The following is a 27923-nucleotide window of genomic DNA, read 5'->3' on the forward strand; positions in this document are numbered from 1 at the left end:
AGGAGTGCTAGCATAATTAACAATTATTCTGGGACAATAGAAATAATCCAGTGCATTGCTAAGCAAATTATTATTGATCAACACTCAATTAGTATAATGTATCAATAGAAGTAATGAAAATAACTGTGATTTGATCATTATGTATATCTCTTAACATATATTAACAATAAGTAAAATACTTAGCAAATTATTTTGTGGTAACCATAAAGAAATCCTTTCTAATGTGTGTCTTAAGGCAAAAATTAAGGCAAGTACACTATTTAATTAAATTCATAACTTAAATTTGACTTGTAAACCTAAAATTAACATTTTTCCAAACTATTGTGCTCATTTTGGATTAATCTTCAAAGGAAATGCATGTGTATGTGTATATGTATGTACACATGCTGACCTTGATTATATATCGATTTCAAAAGTTTCTTTAACTTTAATTTTACATATATGCTTCCTAGTTATAGTGCTGACTACACAATTATTAGCCAACATATTTTGCTTAGCTGAATGAAAAGAAAACATATCATTTTAAGAGTCCTCTTTGTTCACCGTGGTATATATCTCAAAATATTAATTACATTGGATGCATATTATAAAAAGTCTCTGTTCAACATTTAATGCTGACCTATGTTTTAAAAAACTTAGTCATTTAATCTAAAATCTCTAACACTGCAGTTAGTCCATAAACCATTACAGATCCATATGTTCTCTTTTTTATTGTCATCTCAATAACATAGTGCAGCATTAATAACCAAATAGGATTGATATTTCCCAGATGGGATTCAGCTTATGAGACACTCTAAACTTGTCATTAATTGTCTTGATTGGTGTTGCTTAAAAAGCTTTCAGGATCTTTCTGTCCTTTCATTTGATAAGTAAATAACTTTATTTACATCTTTGAACATGAATTTCATGAGAAAATTGATAAAATTAATCAGATTAGAAACACAAACAAAAATAATTGGAAGCCAATATTTAAATCTTCCTACATCTACTGATTTGTTTTGGAAGAACACACTTAACATTTAATATAATTCTGTATTTTCCCCCCACAGATGATTTCTATACATTTAGTACTGGACTCTTTCATCTATAATTACACTTGAAAAGTACAGGCTCCAAAAAGTATATACTATCTAAAATATTGCAAGATGTGCATTTATTTATCTTTTCAAAGAACATTTAAGAAAACACCCATACATAAACACTGAGTCAAACTAGAACCTAGATGCAGATGGAGAGGACAAGACCAGGCTGCAGAAACACATAGAGACAGCTTACCTGAACAAGGAGGAGCTAACGGGCCCCTCATACTGATAGCTGGGAAGCCAGCATGGGACTAACTCAGGCCCCCCTGAATATGGGTCTCAGCCAGAAGGACTGAGTAGTCTAAGGGACCTCAGACAGTGGAGCCAGGATGTATCCCTGGTTCACAAAAGGACCTTGTGAACACATCCCCCATGGAGGGATACTGCCTTAACCTAGAGAGGAGAGAAGCCCTAGTCCCTACTTCACAGGACCTGTCAGACCTATATGACCCCAACTGGATGACATTCCCCTACATATGGAATTGGGGTGGGGGGATGGAATGGGAGGGTGGTTAGGGTGCATGTGATAGGGCAGAGAGGGTAAAAGTGAGGGAGGGAGGGAAGAAGGGTGGGAAGAAGGGAAAAGGAACTGGGATCGACATGTAAAATAAGAAATTAAAAAACACAAAAACAAAAATACAAAGAGCATCTATTGCACTTTTCTCATACTATACTCATTGTCTTACCCAACTTTATATACACGCAAAACAGTTCTTTAAGCTAACAATTCACCATATATTTAAACAGAGTGTGCCAAAGTGTCAAAGGTTATAATAGGCACTGAATCTCATATGTTCCTGAAGTAGTGTTTCCTAACTTAATTTTTACTAGTGCCACTTTTCCAGAAAAAGGTAAGAATCTTCACAGTGTTTAATTATAGACCAGAGGAAGTGAGACCTGATGGCCAGAGCCAAAAGTAAGCGAAGCACAAGACAAGCTGGAAACTGGTGGTGACTAAACCTCAGGGAATAGCAGACAACAAATGGAGAATGGCAGATGATAGCTAGGTTAATAAGAGGAGGAAAACTTAATAGGATAGAGACATGGAGTGAGAAGTCACACATTGGAGCACTTATTGAATGACTGGAGGAAAAAACTGGAGAGAGACTCAAAACCATTGAATACACTATGGTAAATCACAAGATAAATAAGGAGTTTAACTAGTGATGCAGTAATAGATGAAACTGCTGAGGGATAATGGTTAAAAGACCTCTAGGAAGTAGAATCGGCAAGGTATGATGCTTGCTTGTATGGTAGAAGAATGATTACCAGATAGTAACCAATTATTGGTATTAAAACACACCCTCATAACATATTAACTGGATCTTAAACCTTTACTATTATTTCCTAAGGAATTCATGTGGCCTCATTTGCGATTTAGATACAGACATCTTTATAAATGAAATCACTTACATGTGTTTAAATGATTCTGGTTAAAACTTCTTTTAATATGCTGTAACAAACAACAATGACAAGAAAAATCAAACAACACAGAGTCTTATATGAGCCTTTACAACTCAAGAATTAATTTTAAATATAAAATCGGAGGACCATAGATCAGAAATTAGAAGTAATAATGAATATAGTACATTATTTAATCAAGAACTTGTTTTAAATATCCTAATACCTTTTAAAAAATAACCATTAAAAGAAGATACTATTAACTCTATGTGTTACAAAAAGCAGAGCTACTTGAAAAAAATGCATACATAATTGCTTTTAGGTGATCAACGAATATGAAAGCCACTTCTTATTCATGGATAGTAAACATTTCTCATCTGATTTTGGAAATCACTATAACTTGCTTTTCCATTATTTCCTGTCCTTAGCTCAAAATTAATATTACCTAGTGTTTTATATATGCTCTTTCCATTAATGAAAAATAAGACTGCAATCAATTTCCTTTGTATAGATGTTTTTGGAATGGGTGTTATGAGATATTGGGGATAGAAGTGACAGGAATCATAGTTGTAAATCTATTAAATATTTAAACTTTAATGGCCCCTAATAAACTACATTAATTCATTCATCTGTTTTACTTTATTTCCTACATGCAGGGAGGTCATTTCCCTAACTTACTGCATGAGTAGATGAAAGGAAACCATAAACTTACCTTAATTCATGGTTCTGTGTTCTCCTAAAGAAGGTTTTAGTGTTGGAGCATTTTCTCCCTTTTCTGGTTCATGCCAGTGTTCCATTTGTCATTACTGTCATGATCTGTATTATTACTACAAACTACTTTTAGCTTTATAACATGCATTTACAATCTAGCAGTCTATGGTAAGGGGACATCAGTTTCCTAAAATTGACATATATGTATACATTTACAAATTGTGATTTTGCCATATATATATATGGATATTATTTAATAATCAAATATGAAATTTACTTCAAGAATATTTCCAGAGTGGCTGTGTATTGTGCTCACAGGCATGGCCATGTGAAGGACCAACCTCAGACATGGAAGTGACAAGGACTTCCTTGGGTGAGGCAAGGAGGAATGACAAAGTCTTTCTTTAGTTTTAGTAAATATCTAGTGTCTAGATTGTGTTAAAATGTCCACTATATCTCCTTTCCCCCGATGATTACATCCTAAAGACTGCTCCATTATATCTCCCTGTTCAAATGTGTGATGTGAACATTCTCAGCTTCTGAGTGTTGTAGCTGCTTCATTAGAGCAAGCACCACCCACCCAATCCTACTTATTCTGTGTCCAAGTGTCAATGTGCCTGTCATTTTCTAATTCTATCTCTACACCAATTAGGTCAATCCCTGGAGCCTTGAAGAGCCTGGCAGTTTAATGGCCACAGAGTTATTTCTAGGAACAATGACTTTACCCAACTGTTAGTTTTCTTATGGCTGTTTCTTTTCATCTTTCATAATTTTTACTTATTATTGAATAGTCACACTTTAGCAGCTACATGACTCTTCTATCATGCTGGACTTTACCCTTCAACTGAAGACCAAAATAAGTCCATCTTTCCTGAAGTTGCTCATGAAATGTATCTTGTTTCAATAATATGCAACATAATACAGAAAATTGATATCTAGAAGTTGCATGGATTTGTGATAAACCTTACCATGTGACTGGTGGACTTCAGAGCTAATTTATGCAAAGAATGCAAGCACGTCTATAACTGTAGGTTATAAAAAGCCTGACATGCTATAGCTGAACCCCAATCAGCTATTTCAATGACAGTTTTTGAAGATCAGATGCTGAGAAAAAAGATGATAAGACTTGTTGGCCAATAAGGACCATCAGGAACTGCTCATTTTCTGCTGTTCTGAAGATTCTGGGTTCTTCTACCTATGACCTGGAAAACTGAGTCAAACTGAGGTTGAAGGGGATGGACTAACATGTTTTGTGAAGGAGATTTTTAAGAAGAACATGCTGAATTAAAGTTGTTATGGGAGTGCCCAGCCTCCTATTAGTAGTGCCGGCCCTGGAAAGACAATTAATTCTGAGTTGTATAAGAAATCAGGTTGAGCAAGTTAAGGAAAAAAAGCCAGTAAGCAGAGTTCATCCACGGCCTCAGTTTCAGTTTCTGCCTTGAGTTTCTGCCCTGAATTCCAGTAATGTCAGAGTGTGACCTGAGAATTATAAATAACATAGGCCTTTGCTTTCTCTAGCTTAGTCAAACTACTTATCACTGTAGTCAAAACCATAACTAAAATAAAGGGATTTCTTGCTTAAAAATAAGTGCCTAAGGATATATTTCCCTAGGGTCAGTATGAAAAGCAGGCAGAGACTGATGCAATTGTATTCAAGAGCTTTTAGGCTACACCTCACCCTGGTAGCAGGATTTGGTAGTATCACTGACAATATGCTAGCTTTGTATGCTTATAAGTTGCAAGAGTATGCTTGTCAGGGAGTCTGGTATGACTCTATGCCAGAGTGCCACTGACACAAGCAATATTTAGTAGACTCAAAGGCTCTGAAAGAAGGCATTGGAAGTTGTTGATATAAAGCTATGATGATGAATCATAAGTTGAAGTAGAGATGGCAACATATTGGATATTGCATACCCAAGAGATGTTCACTGAAGAATGCTAAAGGCACTGAGTGGATTTGGCTTAAGATAGAGGCTATGTATACTTTAAGCAGAAATGCTACGAAGCTGTACTTCTGAAGCCATTTGGTGCCTGGATGATTTCATCTAGATACTGGATATTGACATGAAATTTTAATATTTCCTCAGCTGAGTTTCATTATTGATTTGCTCAGATATTAACATCATGTGTTGCATTCCTCCTTTTTAGAATGGGAAGTTTTACTCAGTGCCATTCTATTTTAGAGCTATTTTTTTTAAGGAGCTCACTGTATAAAGACTGCCTTGAGTCTCAGAAGATTTTGACTTTTAAACATTGTAGGAAATGTTAAAACAAAAAATTTGGGGTTTTAAAAACTGGACTTAATGAATTTTGCACTATGAGATGAACATGAGACTCTGGGAAAATGATTGGAAAGTTAGTGCTTAATAGTTATATGGTTGAATGGTAAGCTGAGAGAAGGCAGAGTTGTTATTTGTTAATGATAAAACTGATCATCAAGTGAATTGATCTAGAATCACTTATGAGATAAACATCTAGGATTGGCAAAGAGTGACCTATTAGAATGGTTTATTCAAGATGAAAAGCACTACTCCAAATGTGGGCAGGGTTCTGAAGTGAATAAAAGGGAGAAAGCAAACATGAACACTACTAGCTTTTCTCTTTCTCTTCTCCTGCCCAAGGATGTGATATGGTCATTTATATTGTGCCTTCCTTAACTTCTATGCCATAATGAACTGTGAGCTGAATTAACCATAACTTTGTTTAGTCAGGTATTTTGTTTGAGCAACAAATAAAGTATATAAATAGTATCCTCTAAAACCGACCATAAAAGCTAAAGGTGTATGGCCTGGTAAGATAGCTCAATGAGTAAATGATTGCTGACAAACATTGGGGTTAGAGTTTTATCACTGTAGTTCACATAGTAGAAGAGGAGAACAGGGTTGTGGAATATTTTTTAAGATTTGTTACATTCCTTTGTGCTTGGGAACTTTTCTATAATCTTGCAAAGAAGTACTGTGTTCTTTTATGTTGCATTTTTTTTCCTCTGTGCTTCAGTGTTACTTTGCTTTTCTAAAACACCAGATGGCCAATAGCAAGGCTGCAGAAAGGGTAGGTGGGGCTGAGAGAAAAAGTAGGATGAGAAATCTTGGAAGAAAAGATGGAGGAACAAGAAGAGGATAAGAGGATGAGGCACGGAGCCAGCCTCCTTCTACACAGACAGCCACAGAATAAGGAAAAGAGACAGTCACACAGAATAAAGATAAAAACTAAGGGCCAAATGGTAGATGGGATAATTTAAGTTAAAAAAAAACTGACAAGAAAAAAGCCAAGCTAATACTGGACATTTATAAGAAAAAGTAAGCCTCTGTGTAGGTTTATTTGGGAACTACGTACCAGAACCTGAAGAGAAAAGACCAAAAGAGTAAAAACAACCCAACAATGGACCAGATTCCTGCAAATTAAACTCAGACCTCCACACAAGTACAGTGATACATTTGAGTATAAGCAATCCCCCCCCTCTCTCTCACATACACACACACACACACACACACACACACACACACACACACACACACGGGCACATGTCCTAGCTTGTACAGACATGCAATACTCTTACACACTCACATGTAGATTAATGTAAAAAAATCATCAATAAAGGTAATTTCACTTAAATAAAAATGAGGTAATTTGTTCACTTATTTTATAAAAAATGTTTAAAGGACTTGAGAAACAAGATTTATGTCAAAATCTTGATATATATAAAGAAAGGCTGGAAAAATACAACCTTATCTAATATACATTGCTGTCCTGATTTCCTCTTGCCCAAAAGAGACAGGGATATAAAGGCAATCATAGCTCAATTGGGACTCTTGAAAGTAGTGAGCAAGGGAATTAAGATGCCTACAAACAACAACTAACTTATCCACCATCATGGAGCCGTCATCTAGTACCTGTTGGAAACAGAAGCAAACACCCACATATAAACACTGTGTTCTACCAGTTTTAAAAAATATATGAGACGCTTGTATGTTTAACGTGGTGCTCAAAAAACACATTGAGCTGTAATATGGCATTAGCCTTTCTTTTAGAATGCATTTTCATGCAAATAAAGAAGTTTGCCTTGGTAGTGACAGTGAGGGACAACTGGGGGGTTAGCCAACCCAACTACAACTGAGGCCATGAATCAAGGCTATGAATTGGCCCACCCAAACATTCACCAAATCTATGAACTATTGCAGCATGCAAAGGAGACAAGCTGACAGAAGATCTCCATGACACAGGCAACAACAGGGTATCTAAAAGGAGCCCCAGTGAGAGACACGCCAGTGATCAAAGCAATGAACACTTGCATGTAAAGATGAATAGACCAAAGGGTAAACTGTGGGTCTCAACAGGCTACATTACAGCTTCCAAGACAAGATTATTCCCCTTTTCTTGTTTTGTTTGGGTTTTGACTTTTTTTTAAATGGGGTTTTGATTTGAGAAGGAGGTTGCAAGGGCAGTGGTGGATGTGAGGAGATTGGCAGATAAGTGGGATCAGAATGCATTATGTGGAATCCATAAAGAATCAAAAGAGAAGAAGAGGAAGAAGAAGAAGGAGAAGATGTAGGAGGAGGAGGAGAAGAAGAAGAAGGATAACAACAACAACAAATAGAACAAGAACCAGAAGATGATGGCCTAGGGATATGAAAAGGGAAAGGATAAAGAAGAGTACATAAAAAATGAGCAGTACAAGATATAATATAAAATTTTGAAACTCAAAAAAAATTAAAGAGGTAACAAATACAATGATATTTTCTTTCCTAAAAAGAAATTGCATTCAAGATACAATGATTTGAATAACTATCCTCTAGACTTATGTTCATATTTTAGGGGACTGTTATTACCAAAGTATGTCATGTCTATTTTGATTTTAAGATACATACATACATACATAATACATACATATATTTGATGTACTATACAGACAATATGCTCAATTAACTAGGTACAACTTAGAGACCAGAGGTGTTATTAGCTTTGAGGTAAAGGAATGAGTTCTCACATTCCTTTTTTTCAAGCACAACTTGTAAATCTAATAATCAGCATGCTATGCTACTTTTCAAGTATTTCATGTTGAATGCAGGAATACATACTTTACATTTCACTTAGATTTAAGCAAATGCTCACTTTTAAGTCCATGTTATTTGTTTAATTAATATAGTAATGCAATGATTACGTATTGCTTTTAGAGATAAATGAAAAAGTTGGCTTATGGTAGAAAGGTGATTCCAGATATAGAAAACACGAAATCCATATAATATGAAGTGTTCTAAGAATACATATTCACAATATTGAGTTATTACCATGGTAATTATAATGATAAGCTTTTTGAGTTTCATACATTCCTGAAATATATTATCCCCATAATAATCTAAGTTATTTAATACTATTATTGCTTCTTTTTTTGTATAGAGATTAAAATTCATGATTACAAAGTATCATATGAGGGCCATTGATATGTCTCAGCTAGTAAGGGGGCTTGTTACTGAGCCTAGGACTGTATGACCCTTGAAATTTATATAGTAGTATGAGATAGCAGTATCTGCCTATTGTTCATATGTTCGCCATTAACCATGATACACACACACACACACACACACACACACACACACCACCACCACCACCACCACCACCACCACCACTACCACCATCATGATGCAGAAAAAAGTCACTGGAACATGAAAATTAATGAAATATTTATTCATATAATTAATATACTTATTCACTAAACCAAATGCAAATATTTTTATTGTTAAATAATAAAACTGAAATTAAGATGGTAGAAAATTAGAACACCTTCATATATGACATAGTTTTTCAAATAAACTTCTTTAAATAGCAGCTTGGAAAATAGTGAATTTCACATTCACTTTTTTTAAATTTATTTTTGTTATTTTACATATCACATTCACTTTTAAAGAAAAAAATATCAATAAAGTTCTTATTTTGTGCTTAACTGTAGGTGCCTGGTTCTGCTTCTGTCAACTACTGGATGAAGGCTCTAGGATGGAAATTAGAGTAGTCATCAATCTCATTATAGGGAAGGACATTAAAGTCAGCCTCTCCACTACTGCCTAGATTCTTAGGGGGTCTTCTTTATGGATCTCTGAACTTTTCCCTAGTGCAAAATTTCTCTTTAAATCTATACTGGCTCCTTCTATTAAGGTATCTCTTTTCTTCCTCTCCTCTATTTCTCCCCTGACTCAGTCTTCCTGACCTTATATTCTTCTTCCCCCTCCTCCATTCACTTGTAGAGAGGGAGGAGGGATGAGCAAAAAAGCAAAGACCTTGCTGGAGAAACTAACAGAAACAGCTAACCTGAACTATTGAGAGCACAGGTACCCCAGACATAAAGCTGGGGAACCAGCATTGGACTGAACCAAGCCCTCTGAATGTGGATGCCAGTTAGGAGGCCTAGGCAGTTTATGGGACCTCTAACAGTGGAACCAGTATTTATCCCTTGAGCACAAATGGATTTGGGAGTTCATTCCCTATGGAGGGATACTATTTCAGCCCAGATATACAGAGGAGGCCCTAGGCCCTTCCCCAAATGATGTGACAGACTTTGATAATCCCCCATAGAAGGGCTTACTATCCTTACTGAGTGGGGGTGGGTTGGGGGCTCAGTAGGTGGTATGAGATGATGGGAAGGAGAGATTGATATGTAAATTATGATTGCTTCTAAATAAAAAATAAAATAATAGCTATCAAGAGAAAACATTGCATGAGAAAATGGTACAGAATGTGATAATAAGGTCTTGGGCTTCTGATAAGTTATTGTAGAAATGTAGATGTCACAGCATATTAACAAAACTATTAGTATGATTTGTTATCTGTTCTAACATATTCAGTTGTCATTCTGTGCTAAATAATTATACAAAAAATACACAATACTTGGGTTATTGACAGACAACATGCCCATTTACCCAGATTAGTCAGAATTTATAACTATAAATATAAACAGAAGTAGCTACTAGGCACACCTATAGCTATTATTTAGGTATGAATACACAAGTTCTTATTCTTCTAACTAACTTGTTTAATTTTTGTTTAATTTGGATTCAGTTTGACTGAGATACTAAAGAGTGGGAAAACATTTCTGCCTGTGTATATGTGGATATTTTGAAGAGGGATTTATATTTGAATGAACAGAAAGAGCAAAACGGCTCTCCTTGATGAAAGTGGGAGCTCCACAAAGCACAAAACTAGAAGGATGAATTCACTGTCTAGAATGAGCTCAGATGGTTTGTCGGTCTTCCTTTATCCTCAGTTACTGTGGTCCATGGGACCTTTTGACTTGAAAGCTTACACAGCTGAATACTTCCTCAGGCTTTGTATTTAGCAGTTAGACTGGAGAGTGAGACATTATCTCCTTGGATTCTCAGGCTTTAAGCCTTAAACCGAATTCCACCACTGTCTTTCTTACAAACTATATATTAGATAATTTGGAAAACTAGACTCCTTGAAATAGCATTAACAATGTCAAGTATAAATTAATATTTCATGGAAATATTTTTATGAAATTATGTATCATAATTTTCAGCTTATACAGTGAATTCTATATTATTAGTAAGAAATCTAACTCAATAAACTAAATAATATGTTCATTAATGAACCTTATGAATGTAAAATAATGAAGTTTATATTATAGTGTATAAAATATATTTTCTCAGAAATTTGTGGTGACAATTCTCAGAATAAAATGAAAACTTTAAGAAATTATAGGTTGATTGCAAAACATATGATAAGCATATAGTCAATTAAAAATAGAATACTTTATTTTGAACTAAGTAAGTTTCAAGAACACTTATTTAATGAATAGTATTTGATACAATTGTCAACTTATGTGAAAGATTATAAAAACAAATACATTTCAAGGTAAATTTTTCCTATTTGATTCATATTTGAAGTTACAATAATGGAACAAATGTAAAACAATATCAGAAGAGAACTGATGAATGAGAACATTTGTAGAAGAAAAAGAAAAGTAATTAAACTCTTGAAAATATTTAGCTGAATATATCACCTAATTTTATGTTTTAATACTAAAAGAATCACAGTAAAAAATGTGCAAACCAACCTTTTCACTTAACATAATATAAAAATGATATAGAAAACACTAGAATGTAGATATTATATACAACAAACTGAAATATATAAAAATTAATATCCACAGCTAAAATACCAATACCTAAGAATTGATATAATTTTGTATATTTCACATGTGAATAAGGTTTTAGAAGAAACTTTTAAGATTATAAATAGGTAGATATAATGTATCACCTCACCAAGTTCCAAAAGACTTCTGTGGTAACTAGCATTTTTTGTATCAACATGTATAGTTCTAGTATTTATTCAGTGTAATTATAATAGATTTTGTGTATGCACAGACCCCTTTTAAATTACCATATTTAACTTGTATATAGGACTAAACATCATGGAATTATACAATTACATGTAAATTTGTTTAAGGAAATTATTATGTGTATACGTATCTAATGACTATGCTTCAAGTGCAATATTAAAAAACAATTATTAACTTAAATGAAAACAACAGTATTTATACAGTGTTCCTATTTATTTCTCATTCAATTAGACTTTAGCCTTTTCTGTATGACTTAGGGTATATTTAAAAATCACACAAATCTGTGGTTGCTTTAACTTTCATAGAAAAATCCTACAAACACAAGATGAGTGGTAACTTGAAAACTGTAATGATATTTAAACTTACCCCATTTAATGGATATGTTTTCCATCCTAGTTCTCCCATCACAGTAGTTGTATCAAGCAAAACAACTAGAATTAAATAGATAAAACATAAATGAGTTTCTAAATGATGTAAAAATATATCAACATTAGGTACATCATTGCTATCAAATGTTCTTAGTGTTTCTTCATCATAATAGCTTTAAAAGCATTGTTTTTTTAAATTACATATATTGGCCTACTATAATTCTTTAAGATAAGAAATATAAAATGGTCATGAACTAATACAAGAATATTTCACATATATTTGGTTTAATAATCCCAAGTGGCAATAATAATTGAATAATAATAACAGGGTCATTTTTAATACCATAGACTTTTCAATTTAATGAAATAGCCCACATTGTTCATTCTCTAATGTCAAGCATAGTATATTGAAGAAATATACTCTGTGCATTGTTGTTTCTTATATTCTTAAATTCTTACATAAAGTTTAGCAAAAAATGAAGATGGTTTTTTGAATAAACCATTGCCTTCCAAGCATAGGATACCCAAGTACTAGTTAGTATACCAATTATTGATTGAAGTCACAAATATAAGACAATTTAAAACTTTGAATCTTTTTCTGTAACCAATCTGGTAAGAGAAAACAAGCCACCAAAACAATCTCTCCCAAGACAAACTTCCGCTGAAAGATGAGGGAAGGAACTGAGCCAAGAGTTTTATAAACAAGAAAAGTAAAGACATAGTAGCAAAGAGCAAAATGAAATGGAAACTGCTTAAAATCTATTTGTATTGAAATCATCATCAATGGGATAACTACAAACACTAGTTGGAAGTCGTAAAGCTTATGTCCTACACATAGGTGGTGCTAACCAATCTCTCTCTAATTGGATTTAAGTCCTGCTCAATAAGGCTGAAATCATGTCAGGTACTGAAAAACCTAGTCAGTTGGTCAGTGATATTGAAATCATGGATGCTGAAGAACCTATAACTGCAATTACTAAACCAGCATAATACCTAAAAATATCTCAACACTTGCCTTTATGCCCTTATAAATCAAATAAATTTCTCTTTGAAAGTGTTGGAGACCTTTACAGAGAACCACAACTAAATTTCTATTTGTAATAGTTGCAGACTATCACAGAAAACCACAAGCAAGCTAGTACAGAGCAATGGAACACAATGGATATCTCTACAAAACAATTCCTGTACCCCAGGCCAGAGGAATAGTGCAGAAAGGGGGACAGGGAGATTATAAAAGGCAGAGGACCAGAGACTATAATATGAAATTGTGTTATCTAGTAATGTCAGAAGGTTCACCTATAAAGGTTCAACATTTTTGCCTGACCATATGCTGAACATGGGCAACACCAATTAACATGCTGAATTGGACATGAGAAAGCTCACTAGGCTTCAACCTTACACAAAGAACCCTAGGCAACTAAGGGATTCTGAGAGTGGGAGAGACTGTCTTCCCCAGGGAGGAACACACTGTTCATTGGGTTTCCAATATCAAATGGTCAGGCATGAAAACATTCATATGAACAATATCATATAGTTTCAGTAGGTGATATTTAGGAATATGAGTGTATATAAACATACATATATATCATAAGCATATAAATATAGGCATGGAAGCATTAAAAAAACGAGAACCTGAATTTGATGGAGAGCAAATAAGGCTACAGAGGAGGGTTTGAAGACAGGAAACAGAAGGTAGAAATGTAGTGATATAAATCAAAAATGTAACTAAAGAAAAGCAAAAGGAAATAAAATAGGCAGATAGAGTTCAACTGAGAAGTCTTTGCAATGTTCCCATCAGAGTCTAAATATGCTGATTCTAGGTCAGGCTTGAGGCTACTTTGACAGACATAAACATAATGGAATTCCCACACATACTCCCTACCACTCAAGGCCCAGCTAATTAACTGTTAATGTTAAGTGTTGAATTCCAATGTCATTTTCTTACTGGGAACCCTCACCAACTTAGAGCTATGTGCATGGCCAAGCATTTTCACTGGCTGGTCAATGTTACCTTCCTAGACTGAGACAAACTATGGTGATGTATCTTGTGTTCTGAGAATGGGTTGGGTTCTGGAAATATAACATATAATTGTCCAGTTTGGCTGTGAGGAAAGGCAGCCATGAAGAGCTATGGAGAGGAACAAGAGAGATTTTCAAAGAGGAATTTTAAACACGATGAAGCAAAAGAGGAAGTAACTATCAGAAAGCATATGTTTTTCCTTATTTTCCCCCTCAGGTAGATAAGAATTCTTCCTAAGTCATAGCCACATTCATAGACTTTATTTGCATACCTTCATACTGCCTGCAGGCTGGCCTCCCAGCTCACAATAATATTTAAAGTGAAAATTCAGCCATCATATTGTTGCTCCCTAAATTTATTGATTGGTAATTTATTGCTACTTTGTTTTAGATGTACTTGTTTACCCACTCTCACATTGTATATCGAAACAATCAAACAATATGCTCAAAACTCCCATTACTTTTTTCAATTATATGTATGGAATTACATTTTATTTTTATTAAATATATTTTTCTATGATGCTCATTTATATGAATTGTGATGACTCACCTCACAACCAATGTATCATGGCTACAATTAAGGTAGAGAATATTTTTATTGTTCTCTCAATATTCCTTGTGACCCTATATAATGAATCACTTTCCCATTCTGTCCTGTAGCACCTATTATTTGGTTTAAGACTCAACAATTTTAACATTTCCTGGATGTAAATGTAGCTATCACATAATGTCTACACTTTGGAGCCTGTTTTTCTTATTGGGCATTATGGAGTTGGCCTTCATGCTTGATGCTGCATGATTTAATAGATCTTCTTTCCATGACTAGTAACTAAGTTTTCCACTAAACAGAATTCATATCTAATGGATGTATCTACATTTTAGAGTTGGGGGAGGACATTAGTAAGACTGTTTAATTTTCAATAATTTCCTCTCTTAATGGAAAACTATTAGGATTTCTGGTTATGAATATAATTGTACATCTCCATTGGTTGCTTTCTGTTACTCCACATGACAAATCCCTACATTACCCTGCAAAACTAGGTCATCTGACACATGTGTCATTGCACTCCTTTGTCAATTTAAAGTGCATTTCCAATAATAATGAAAAATTATCTTTTTTACTACCTCAGAATGATTCTCTAGCAGGAAAAATTATTGTTTTTCTACATGCTAGAATTTTCCTAACTTATAAGTTTCTACTGATGGATTGATATACTCCATGTATTCTTTCACTTATTTTTTGTTTTAATTTTGAGAGATGGTTTAAGTTATCTAGATTGGCTTTGAGCATACTGTATAGGAAAGAAAGACCTTAAACTTGTCTCATTTCTGATGCAGCATCCCAAGCATCTGGCATAAGAGTCTGAGTTATCAGACTTAGATTCATTTATTTGTTTGTTTGTTCAATTGTTCATTCATTCATTCATTCAATTTTTTTTTGTCAAACCTATTGCTGGTTTATCATAGAACTAATGTCACAGCACAGAGAAGATTCCATAGTCTACTAGGGTAATAAGAAAAAAAAGAAACGTTAATTTGCATAGTTTCCCTTTGGCAAAACAACTAATCTTACCATACATAAGAATAAATTGAAATATATCATGTGTATTTAAATTTATGCCTTTTTAAACAACATATCTAGTGAGTATTTTGCAGAACAATGAAAAGGATTATATTTAAAACTGTTGTATACACTGAATATAATAACACATGCACATTGCATTTTCTTTATGTACTACTTCCGCTAAATAAAATAGCTTCTGAAAGGAAGTTTCTCTTGTTGAAATATTCTAGTTAAAAAAATTGAGAATGAATGACCAGATTAGGATGCACTATTTGCTATTGCTAATGAATAAATATATTTAGTTAATGGTTTTTCATGGCTTCTAATCTCAGAAAAAGAAATAAAATGGGACATAAAAGACTAGAACTTCTAAAACAGTTTCTTTATAGTTTAATTTACTCTGCCTCAGCATAGGATTCTAACAATCTTGGGAATAAGACAACCACAATTAGTATGTGCAGTAAAACAAACACACACACACACACACACACACACACACACACACACACTGACTTGCTTCTTTCAATGCAAGATACCTTACAATTGAAAGAAAAATATACTACATAGCAATATGATAATTAAAATTATAATTTAATCCTGTTATTAAATAAAACATTTTATTTTAAAGATATATTAAGGAATGTAGAAATATATAATTCCATTGTCCATATTAGGTCACCAAAAATTTGTTGTTAGTTATCTAGAACTTTAATGCTTTGGAAATACTTTTGTTACTTCCCTAAGAGTGGGCAGGATTAGCAATTAATTCATATTAGCAGACATGGTGATCTCTTCTTCCAGTAATCTTCAAAATGTCTTAAGTGTCTTTATGAAATTGGTACATCAAAAAACAACTGCATCTCATATCCATTGTGACAATATTTATAGTTGCTAAAATATGGAAACAAAAAAGATAAAGAAAATAAGGTATATAATCACTGAAATACTGTGTAGGAATAGAAAGAATTTAATTCTTTCTTGACACCACATAAGCGACTATGACCACAAGTGAAAATAAGCACAGTTAAAGATATGTTCAGCACGGTATGTTTCCTCTGTGGTATCTAGAACATTGATCTCTTAGAACTTAAGAGTATAGTAGTGGTTATGAGTGGCTGAGAAAATGGTGGCTGGCAGGGATGCGAAAAGTCTGTCAATGCATACTAAATTTTTGTGTTCTGAGCAACTACAGATGTCAACTGTAGTGTTCATTAAAAAAATTTACAAAAATGAATCATGAGAATTTTCACCATAAGGAAATGACAAACGCTTTCCTGTCAGATGTTCAACTGGTAGAATTTTTTCCCCATTCCTGTAGACTGCCTCTTAGGAGTGCTATTCGATTGAACAGAGATTTCTCAGAATCAATATCTTACAATGTCTTCCCTTCTCCACCAACAAAATCAAAGTTAAACCTCTTTGCGATTCCACCTTGTTCTAATAACAAAGGTTAAGATTAAGAAAACAAAAGACAACAAATACTGGCAGGATGTGAGGAATGAGAAAATACCTTGCATCTCTGGTTAGAGTGCAAATTGGTGCAGCTACTATAGAAATCAGTGAGGCGGCTCCTGTAAAAGAAATACATCTACCAAATGACCCAGCAATACCGTATCTAGGCATCTACCCAAAAGATTATTTTCTACTATAGAGACACATGCTCATACATGTTCATAACTACTCTATTCATACTTTCTAGAGCATAGGAGGAGCCCTGATGTCAATCAACTGATGAATGGATAGTGAGTGTGTGGTAATTATATGTAACAATATAAATGTAACAAAATAAAATTCTCAGGTAAATGGTTGAAGCTGTAAATAATTGTTCCAAATAAGGTAACCTAGTCCCACAGGGTCAAATATCATATGATCTCACTCATAGAGGATCTTTTTGTTACATCTTTAAATTTTTGTTTTAATTTGTAATGCCTATATAATCCAGGAAACTAAGTAGGGAAAGGGGGGAAATCTTAGGGGTGGTGAATCAGAATAAAAACAAAACAAAACCAAAACAAAAAACCAAAAATCAAAACAAAAAAAACCACACCAGATTATATAAAGAATAATGGGGAGTATGTTCAAGTGTGTAAGAGATGGAAGTGTAGTGCAGGGGAAGCATTGAGGAGAGAATAACATACTAAGAATGTGAGTAAAAATTATACATAAATATATTATTTTATTACATGAATGATATTTCTAATATAAAAGGCATTTAATTGGACTTAACATATACAGTGAATTATGGCTAATACAGAAACACATAACTGCTCACACTACAAAGAAAGTGTCAGTGGAGGGGTCAAACATGAATGAGACATTTTCAACAAATCTCTCCATAACAGGGTCACAGGGATAATCCTAGAAGAGGGGATAGAAACAGTATAAAGGCCAGAAGGTCAGAGGCTTAACAGTGTTTCCTAGGCATGGCATGAGAGCTGTCCTCTTGAGATTAACCCAGTCAATATTCTCATGTGGAGATGGGAGGAGCTCTTGATTTCCAACAATAACTGAGTTCCTTTTGACAGTGAAGCCTACTTGGAAAGGAAGATATTATTTTTATTTATTATTATTATTATTATTGTTGTTGTTGTTGCTTTTTGACTTTTCAAAGATTGGTATTCAGTAAGCAAACCATGTTCCAATGGATACCATCAAATTTAAGATTGTAAGTCAACACTAATGAAAGGAAGGAAGATATTAAGTTGTGAGGGAGGTGAAGAATGGATCTTGAATGAGGTGGAGCAAATATAGTTAGTATACATTTGTATGAAATTTTCAAGTAATTAATAAAACATGTCACAATAAAATATCTTCATTTGTCATATATAAATTTATTTAAGTGACAATTATTTATACAGTGTGATCAGTATTTTTAATTTTTGATTATCTTATTCTTTTAAATTATATCTCTTGAGGTATAATTGTATACAAAGATTTGTGACTATTTAATATGTATAATTAGATATGTTTAGACATATACACACACAATCCTATGAATTTAGTGAAAATCATAAACATATTCACCACCTTCAATATTTCTCTTCCGCTGCTCTCTGCTTTCTTCTGTTGCTTTTCTTCTACTGCCTAACAATACTTCCAAATTGCACATAAAATATTACTTAGAACATCCACTATGCTGTATAGTAGATCCTTGGAATTCACTGACCTGGTATAGCTGAAAACTTTGTATTTATTAAACGGAAATTTGCCATTTCATTCCCCAGGCCAATACAACCATCCTGAAAGTCTAAATGAAGTAATTCAGTATTTGTCTTTAAAAACTGGCTTATTGTACTCTACATAGAATTTCAGAAGTCTACCCAAGTTGTGACAAGTAAGGAGCCTTCCTTGTTCCTTCAGGAAGATAAAAGCCCATGGTATATAGCTCTCATGATTTCTTTAATCATTCTTCCTTTCTAATAGATACTTAAGTTGTGCCTGTATCTGTATTTTTTGTTAATTTCACAATAAACTTTGAAGTATGGTTTCCAACAACCAGATATGAATTTTGTTAACAAATACCACAGAAGTGTAAAACTTTATGTACTTTGGTGAGTTAGAAAAATAACACTTTTTTTTTCTTTTGCAGTTTTATACAGAAAGTATACAGGTACCATCAATAAATGAAGATATCAAACCATGGCACTTACAGCGATAACTACCAAAAGCCACTAATATCTAAATTTATCACCAGATATTAACTTAGTTTCCCTAAGTTACTGATATAATGGCTAGTGAATTAATTGGTTAATTAATGTAACTATAATACTTTCTAGACATTTGGTAGCTTAGCTTCTAGTAGTCACAATAGTAAATTCATTTCAGAACAAATGAATGTAGATATATATCCTATTAATAGTAAGGAGGGTATGTTTGGGGGGGATCATTTACTAGCTTTCAGGCACAGGATTTTTCAAATGGTATTTCTATATAAAATGATGCCATTAAAAAATTCTAATGGCATTACAGACAAGTAAATGATGCATTGATATTAAAATAAACCTGAAATCTGTTCAGAGTTTAATATCATTACAATCCATGAACATTTTATTTTCACCATTTGTTTCATATACAAAATCCCACAATGAAGATTTCCAAAACTAATTACACTGAACCCAACGAGGTGGGAGCTCCCCCTGCTGACACTAAACAATGACATGCATTGTCTGCTAGAGCACAAAAATCAGTGCAAACCCAAATTGCACCACCAACTCAATGTGCAGGTGGTAGATTTTCATTTTAAATGGAGCAGCCATGGTTTCAATTGTACTTAGTCATGGTGTAAAAGTCAAAACATAAAATTTATTAAAAGAAACTCAAAATGTAACTATTTGTTTAAATAATGAGGAAATACATAAAAAGTAAATATTATGGTGATGCTAACATGATAATGTTTTGAAACGTTAACTTTGATAAGCAATATAAGACAGAATATGCTTGGAAAACTTTTGAAATAATACAGGTTATTATATTTATTTCTGAAATTATACTGCAATATAATAGTGTTGCTTTTATTATACATATGGAAAATTGTAAAAACAATATGAATGTGCTAGAAGTAAATATTGAATAATAAAATGAACTTTAATAGTAGTGAATAAATACAAACAAATATGAACATAACATTCAATACTTAGTATAAACATCATCCCTTCATGTACCTAGCCTCAACCCTCTTATTAAGCTTAAATGGCACTACTTTAAAAACTGTTAGAATACTTATTTACAGTGTATAATTAGTAGTTCTTATTAAAATGGAGTAGTAAAAGAATATGAATTTTACTTATAAAACATTTTGAAAACTTAATAAGGAAGTAAGTTATTTCATTAAGAAAGTACTCTATACAGGCAGAATGTAATGGGAATATAATTCAGCTGTTTGAGTGCTTGTCAAGGATACAGGAGGCATCCAGCACCCTATATTGGGAACCAAAATATTGGCCTATACTTCCTGTACTCTGTTGGAGGCAGAGGAAGTAACATGAGATTTCAAAATCATCTTATCTGTAGCTACATGACTAATTTTAGGCCTGCATAGGAAACATGGAATCCCATTATGAAATAATCTGTCTCAAAAAAGGTATATATGTACGTATGTATGTATCTATGTGTGTGTGTCTGTATATATATTTGCACACACATATAATCTTTTATTATAAAGACACAAACAAAATATATTAAGAACTGGCTACATTATTTTTAAAAATATAATATTTTTGTTCAATGCTTGAGAATTTCATGTATGTATACAATGTATTTTTATATATCATCCCCTTTTTGCTCCCAATTACTTTCAGATCCATGCCCAACAAGCCTAATTTGTATTGGTCATATTATCAAGGGTATGGAACCATACACTTTAAGCATGGTCTACCTACTCCCAGCCATACTCCCTTCATCAATTCGGGAATATTGATGACCATGATTTTAATATTCTTAATAGTTCCAACAATCACTGATATCTGATTGGGTTGTTTTTTAATGGATTTCATGCAAAGCATTCTTTGAACAAGGTTATTCTCCATTAAGGATAGGTCAGGAAAAAGAAGACTTGAGTTGCTCAGAAATAACTCATCAGGGTATGGTGTGATGGTCTGTGTTTCACTAGCCATAGCAACCCCTACCCCTCGTGTAATACTAACAACTGAGAACACATGAACAGAAATGCATCTATTATAATCTTAGAAGTATCAATTACAGAAACAAACATGTACCTTAATACAATAAATTCTAGAAGTTGTCTAGATAAATGATACACTGCTCAGGGGCTTCAAACGACTTTGAGGTTATCAAATTAATCCAGGCTTCACAAAACTGCCTGGTTTATCCAGTTAAAACTAAAGATTTTTACTTACTGCCCTGTATACTACAGTGTTGCAATCAATATTTAATCCCTCCCCAAACTAATAGAGATTGCTGGCAATGTACATAGGATTATATGCTTACTCCTCAAATGCCTTTCTATATATTGATATTATTTTCAAGGCAACATAGTGCAAAGAGGATCATTTCATCTTCAAAATAATGAAGCCAGCTTACTCTATAGAGATTGACCCTGGTTCATTAGTCTGAGACCCTGACCAATGACATTTTATGCATTAATTTCTCCACAACACCTATATGCATTTTTTACCAAATGATTGCTATTGGTGTGCCTAATAAACATTAAAGGATTAAAAGAGTTGTGATGATTTGTATAATTCTTCCACTTGCTTCATCTTAGGACCTGAAGTCTTCAAGTAAACAGGGTTGGACTGGTGAAAGAAATAAAATGAAAGGAAGAAAGAAAGGGAAGGAGAAAGGGAAAGAAGAAAGACTATTTCTCTTTAATTTTTGTTTTTCCAGCTTCAAGACATATTCAATAAATTCCCCATGTTTCCTACGTCTCCCATAAAAGTATCCCATTTAACTAAGACCATTGAAGTTGTTCTCCAGTGGCTCCAAGACATCAAAGTTATGTAAGTCTTTCTGTGTCTGTCCTCATATATTCCAACCTTGTTTTAAAATGTGCTTTAGATAGTTTCCTGAACTATCTAAACTGAAAGTCTGATATTCACTTAAATTATTGTTGCTATAACTCCTTTTATTGTTCTTTAACTCATGTTAACGAAATTATGAACACTTTCATGAATATGTTACCTACAATTCAGTGGATGTTGCAATAAAAAGATTCTGCTTAATAGATAAGTCTTAAAAGAAAGTTTTGACACCTTTACTTTTAAAAAGAAAAAATTGGAACTTTTCTATTTAAAAAAAACAATAATTCTATGTGAACATAAAACATCATGTGTGAGTAATATCTTTATTTTTGTTCTTGAAATTGGAAGAGTCTTTGCTATGTTGTTTTTCTTTGTTATACTTACCTCGACTCTATAAAGTAAATTCCAATATTTCTCAGTTGCTGTTAATGTATCCAGCAAGTTATTTGATCATATCTAATATGTTTATATTATTCCAGCAGGATACTATATAGCTTCTGATACATATAACTGTTTGGTACTATAGAATTTACACAGTCTATAGGATACTATATCTACCTTCAAAGGGTTCTGTTATATTTTATCATTCCTACTATTAGGATTTTTGTGTTTATCCCCATGGCATAGTTTATTCAGACATGCAAATAGCAGAAAAAATTAAAATGCTCTTTTTTTAGAGATACAGCTAAGGAGGAGTTATGGATATTTAGGAGACTGTGTGAAATTGAATTGCTGTTCCATAAGATAGGGCATTCAATATCAGATCATCAGCATCAGCATCAGAGCTGTCAGTAATTGGATAACTTATTCTAATTTCCACAGAATGTCAAGGATGGAACAGATAGTAGAAACACATCCCTCGAGTCAACACAATGAAAAATAATTATTTTAACCCCATAAGATGTTCTCTCAAATAATCCCAAATACATGAAAGGTCTACTAAATAGTGAATTAAAACATTATCAGAAGTAGACATTGATAAGAGGCAGGCTTTCATCGTCAGGAACAGGAAATATCCAAAGGAAAAACCTTAATTACATTGTCATCATTTTGAAAGAAACACTTGGAAACAATTTGATTGGACATATTTTTACAATACCTAAAGAACAATCAAGATAATTTATCATTAACAATTAAACTTTTAAATTAGAGTTCCTCCAGGGCAAATCCTGCCTTTCTCTTTCTCTCTCTAATAAAATTAATTCAAGGATGGAAGAATGCAGTTAAATGAAAAGATCATGGTCAAGAACTGTAGTTTTGGGTAGAAATATGTTCTTAACTGAGAAGTTCAGAATAACAAGAAAAGTTGGTATTTGAAAGGTTAATGTTCAGTCTGTACTTACATGCTATTTCCATATGCTTTATCAGATGTCGTTAACAGACAAAGGAGAGGTACTAGGAAATTCAAAACCAAAGTAGATAGCATTTTGAGCATAGAATTGACTGTGAGAGACATGCCTTTTGCAGTTTCTAGAGTCTCTTTTCTTTCTCCATTTTGGACCCATTCCTTTTAGCCAACAATGGCCTCAGGCTGTCAGCTCTCAGACCAATCCTGGCCCTCTCTGATTAGCTGCTTTACTGAATGAATGCATCATATAAAAATATATATATATTACTAAATTAGCACATAGATTTTCGTATGAGTAATCATCTCCCATTATCACTTCTGCAACATTTAAAAATATAAGTGTAAATTGTTTTGTGAATTATTCTAGTAGTGTGGTTGTGAAAAAAATCTTGGAACATTTTTTTCCAGGAGGTGGTGGTAAATGCCTTTATTCCCAGCACTCAGGAGACAGATGCAGACAGATATCTATGAGTTAGAGGCAAGCCTGGTCTACAAAGCAAGGTAAAAGATAGGCTTCAAAGCTTTATAGAAACACTGTTTCTATTATTTTTTTAATGAAAAAGAAACTTGGGACTTTTTCACAGCCTTCTAAAACTACTACACCTAAGAAATTCCTCATAGCAATTTATAGAAAAAATAAATTCTAAAACTAATATATACTAATATAATAATAAGGATAAGACTTATCCTTAATGTTGTTATTTATAAAACTGTGGACAACTACAATTTACTATTTGTTGTGAATTGCTCTGTACTAAAATAATTAATTGTATATTTCTCAGCAATACCTTGATCTGGCTTTCAATGTGATCTTAGCCAGCTTTCTAGGCTACCAACACTTTGTGAATGAAAGCAAGACAAGAGTAATCACATAGTTTTCATGGGTCATGAGTCATATTTTCTCTCTCTACTTTGACTTTCTCATGTTAATGTATCCACCTACAAAGTCATCAGAACAGACATAAGCACAAGAAATTTCTTACCTTAGATTTACCACAACCAATTTCGTCAGGTGACTGTAGAACTAGGAGCCACACTATAGCTCTGCTGTTCTGTAAAGGGGTTAGACCAAACTGCCACTTTGAAGACTCTTTTCTAAAGCAACCGACAAAGTCCGTTCATGAACCTGCAGATTTCATATTCAACTGCTCATGAAATATACTTATTCAGTCACGAAGCTGTATAATCTATTCATGTGCTCTTAGGAATTCTGGTAAAATACTACACAAGACTAATTTAAATAAAAATGAAATTTTCAAGTGCTTTTACCATACTCCAACATACTTGACTGCCTGAAGGACATGTGTTGTCTTCTCAATAGGTAAATTGATTCATAACAATTATACTGTTAGGCAATCAGATCTATGGTAGCCTATAATATACACATAGCTTACATGAAATATGTAACTTATATGAAATGAAATTGTCACATCATTTGTACATTCAGTAGCCTTTAGCACAATCATCTAATTAAGGCGTGAAAAGGATTTAGGATAGGTTCCTACTGGAAATGACTAAGGAAATGTCAGGGTAAATGTGATGCCAGATTGAGAGGCACAGGGACTGTGAGAGAGAGCATCTTTTCCACCCTATCTCTGAAGAAGGCTGATTGGAGGACTGGTTCATAAATGAAACATTTACAAATGTGACCCATGCCAGAAGCACTACGACTTTGGTATACAGAAGCGAATGACAGATGGAAGCTTTATTGTTGGCATAAAAATAATCTTTTGAAAACCTACATTAGTTCATAATTACCCTGTGGGGAAGGCACATCATTAAGGAGTATTGTCACACTGTTTATTACTAGAACTGTCTGCAATAAAGTCAATGCAGGAGAAATGACAAAACCATTTTAATATTCAGGAAAATGAAGACTATTTTATTCAGCATTAGTTTCCCAAGTGTAATTAAGGACAAGGAAGCAGATACAGAATCTCATATCATAATACATTAAATAGTCTCCTTAATTTACTTATTACCTAAGGCATGCATTTCAGAATTTCAGAAAGAATTATACAATGTTGAGAAACTCTTATTGCTCTTTTTTTTTTTTTTTTTTTTTTTTTTTTAATGACATGGTCACAAGTAGCCCAGGGGAGCCTTGAACTCCTGATATTTATTTCCAAATTGCTGTGATTACATGTGTGCATCAAGAAAAACTCTTTTGATGATGTCATCAGGAACCAGTGTCTGCCCTTGGCCCTCACTAAGAGCTCAACATTGTTTTCTAAAGAGGCAATGGTGTAGTGGAGTAGCCTAGTTTTGCTGATCATGCATAAAGCAGAGCAGTTTATAAATGAGAAGGATGGTTTATTCACAGGCAGTTTCTCTAAGAAAGTAATCTCTTTTACAGAAGTTAAATTTATTCACCAAAGTATATCAAAGATTTCCTGTAAAGTACTAAATTACTGGCAGTGCATAGCCAGATTTTCCTTTGGAAAAAAAAAAAAGAACCCTCCTGATTTTCCCAAAGACTTTCAATTTCAATTTCAAGAGCAATTTTAAAGCTTCATCACTGAATGATGATAAAGAAACTTAGAGTGTTTTTTGTTTTTTGTTTTTTTGAGACAAAGCTACATGGGCCAGGATGATTGTGATCTTGTAATCCTTCTGCTTTACCTACATGAGTACTACCATTGTTAAGTTTGTACCTCTTATCTAGTTTACCAAGTTCTTTTTTACTTAAATGAGATGTTTCTCACATATATCTATTGTCAATTACTCTGCTGGCATTTCATTTATTACCTATAAATAGTATTTTTATATTTAATTTTGAAATAAGCTTCTTTTACAAATCAATTCCAGTTCCTGCACCCTCCTGTCCTCTCCTATTTCCCCACCAACCCCCATCCCATCCCCTTTCTGCTACCCAGGGAGGTTGTGTCCTTCATGGGGAGTCAAAACAGCAGCCCACAGAATGGGATAAAGTCTTCACCAACCCCACATCTGACAGAAGGCTAATTTCCAAAATATACAAAGAACTCAACAAGCTAGTTCCCCCCTCCAAAAAAAAAAAAAAACAACAACAACAAATCCAATTAAAAAAATTAAAAAGAAGGGTACAGAACAAAATAGAGAATACTCAATAGAGGAATCTAAAATGATCAAAAGACACTTAAGAAAATGTTCAATATCCTTAGCCATCAGATCAGGGAAATGCGAACCAGAACAACTCTGAGATAGCATCTTGCTCCGGTCAGAATGGCTAAAATCAAAAACACCAAAGACAGTTTATGCTTGAGAGGATGTAGAGAAAGGGGATATACTACTCCACTGCTGGTGGGAGTGCAAACTCATACAGCCACATTGGAAATCAGTATGGTGGTTCCTCAGGAAAATGGGAATCAGTTTACCTCAAGATCCAGCATTTCCACTCCTAGGCATATACCGAAAAGATGCACATTCATACAACAAGCACACAGTTTTTATAGTTGTGTCTTACATTTTATTGAATTAATTTTGTAAAAATTAAGTTTATAATTTTTGACAATAAAATGGTCCTTTAATTTTTTCCTTATAAAGTTTCATATTTCTTTACCCAAAAAGTTATATTTTGCAAAATAATACTTTTTGTATGTATAATTATGTGCCCATGCAAATGGATGTGTTCTCAACAGAATGTGGGGGGGGGGCAGAAAAGGGTATTAGGTATCCATGTGCCTATCACTCTCTAGATTATTTCTTTAACACATGGTCTCTCACAAAGTCTGCAGCTAGACTAACTTGAAAAAAAGCCCCAATGACGTGCTTGACAGCAAACTCCACAGTCACATGTGAGGTTTGATACATGAGCACTGGATATTTTAATACAGGTATCTAAATTTAAATAGCAACTAATTTTGCACACTGAAATATCTCTGCATCCTCAAAGGTATGTTACATGAGAATGAAAGTCCAATTTCTACAGGCTGGTCGATATGGTTTCAAATCAGGACAGAAAATTCTATTTGTTTATTGTGAGTTATTTTGGGGGAGAAATATAAACTTATAAGCATGGTGTGCACAGCTAGTTGGCTAGAATGCTATTATCTTAGGTACCCTTTCTAGAGATGAATTCACTTCTCATATTCTTTATTAATAAATGGTAATAACAGGGTTTTTTTTAAAAAATGATTCATTTCCTCATAGAAATCATTCCTGAGTGACTTAATTTTCTTTTACCAAACTTAATCTTATTTTATTCTGTTTTTGTAAAACTGCCTGTGATTTAAATGATGTGGATTGTAACTATGTCATAAATACATTGCTTTTTGTTTCTCTGACATCATACTAAGATGAAATTAGTCAGTTTGGAACTTGAAGATTTATTGCAATATTGTCAGCCATCCAAACACTGTCATTTACCATATTTTCTCTTATGCTTCAGACACAATTAAAAGTCTCTAAAAAAAAGGAAGAAATTCACATCATTTCTTTCTGTCCCCCTGAGCTAAGGATACTACTTGTTGATCTTTTAGCTTCAAATCTGGCCAATAAGATCTGCTCTAACATACAAAGTATGAACCAGCATCCTATCTATTCAGACATTTCTGTGATTAAACCAGAACTAGGTAATTAGTGGTGAAGAAGAATTTATTTCTCACAATTTTGGAGCTTGG

The 27923-nt window shown here is 33.5% G+C and overlaps 1 protein-coding gene across 1 annotated transcript in view; it reads right to left on the reverse strand.

The window, feature by feature from the left end:
* Positions 1-27923, reverse strand: part of Epha6 (EPH receptor A6) — a 769688-nt gene that overhangs the window by 701188 nt on the left and 40577 nt on the right. The window contains exon 2 of the mRNA XM_051191720.1: positions 11911-11975. Within this exon, the coding sequence (XP_051047677.1) occupies positions 11911-11975 (65 nt within the window). The remainder of the gene's footprint in view (positions 1-11910; positions 11976-27923) is intronic.

Source organism: Phodopus roborovskii, unplaced genomic scaffold (assembly GCF_943737965.1).
Source record: "Phodopus roborovskii unplaced genomic scaffold, PHOROB, whole genome shotgun sequence".
NCBI classification, from domain to species: domain Eukaryota; kingdom Metazoa; phylum Chordata; class Mammalia; order Rodentia; family Cricetidae; genus Phodopus; species Phodopus roborovskii.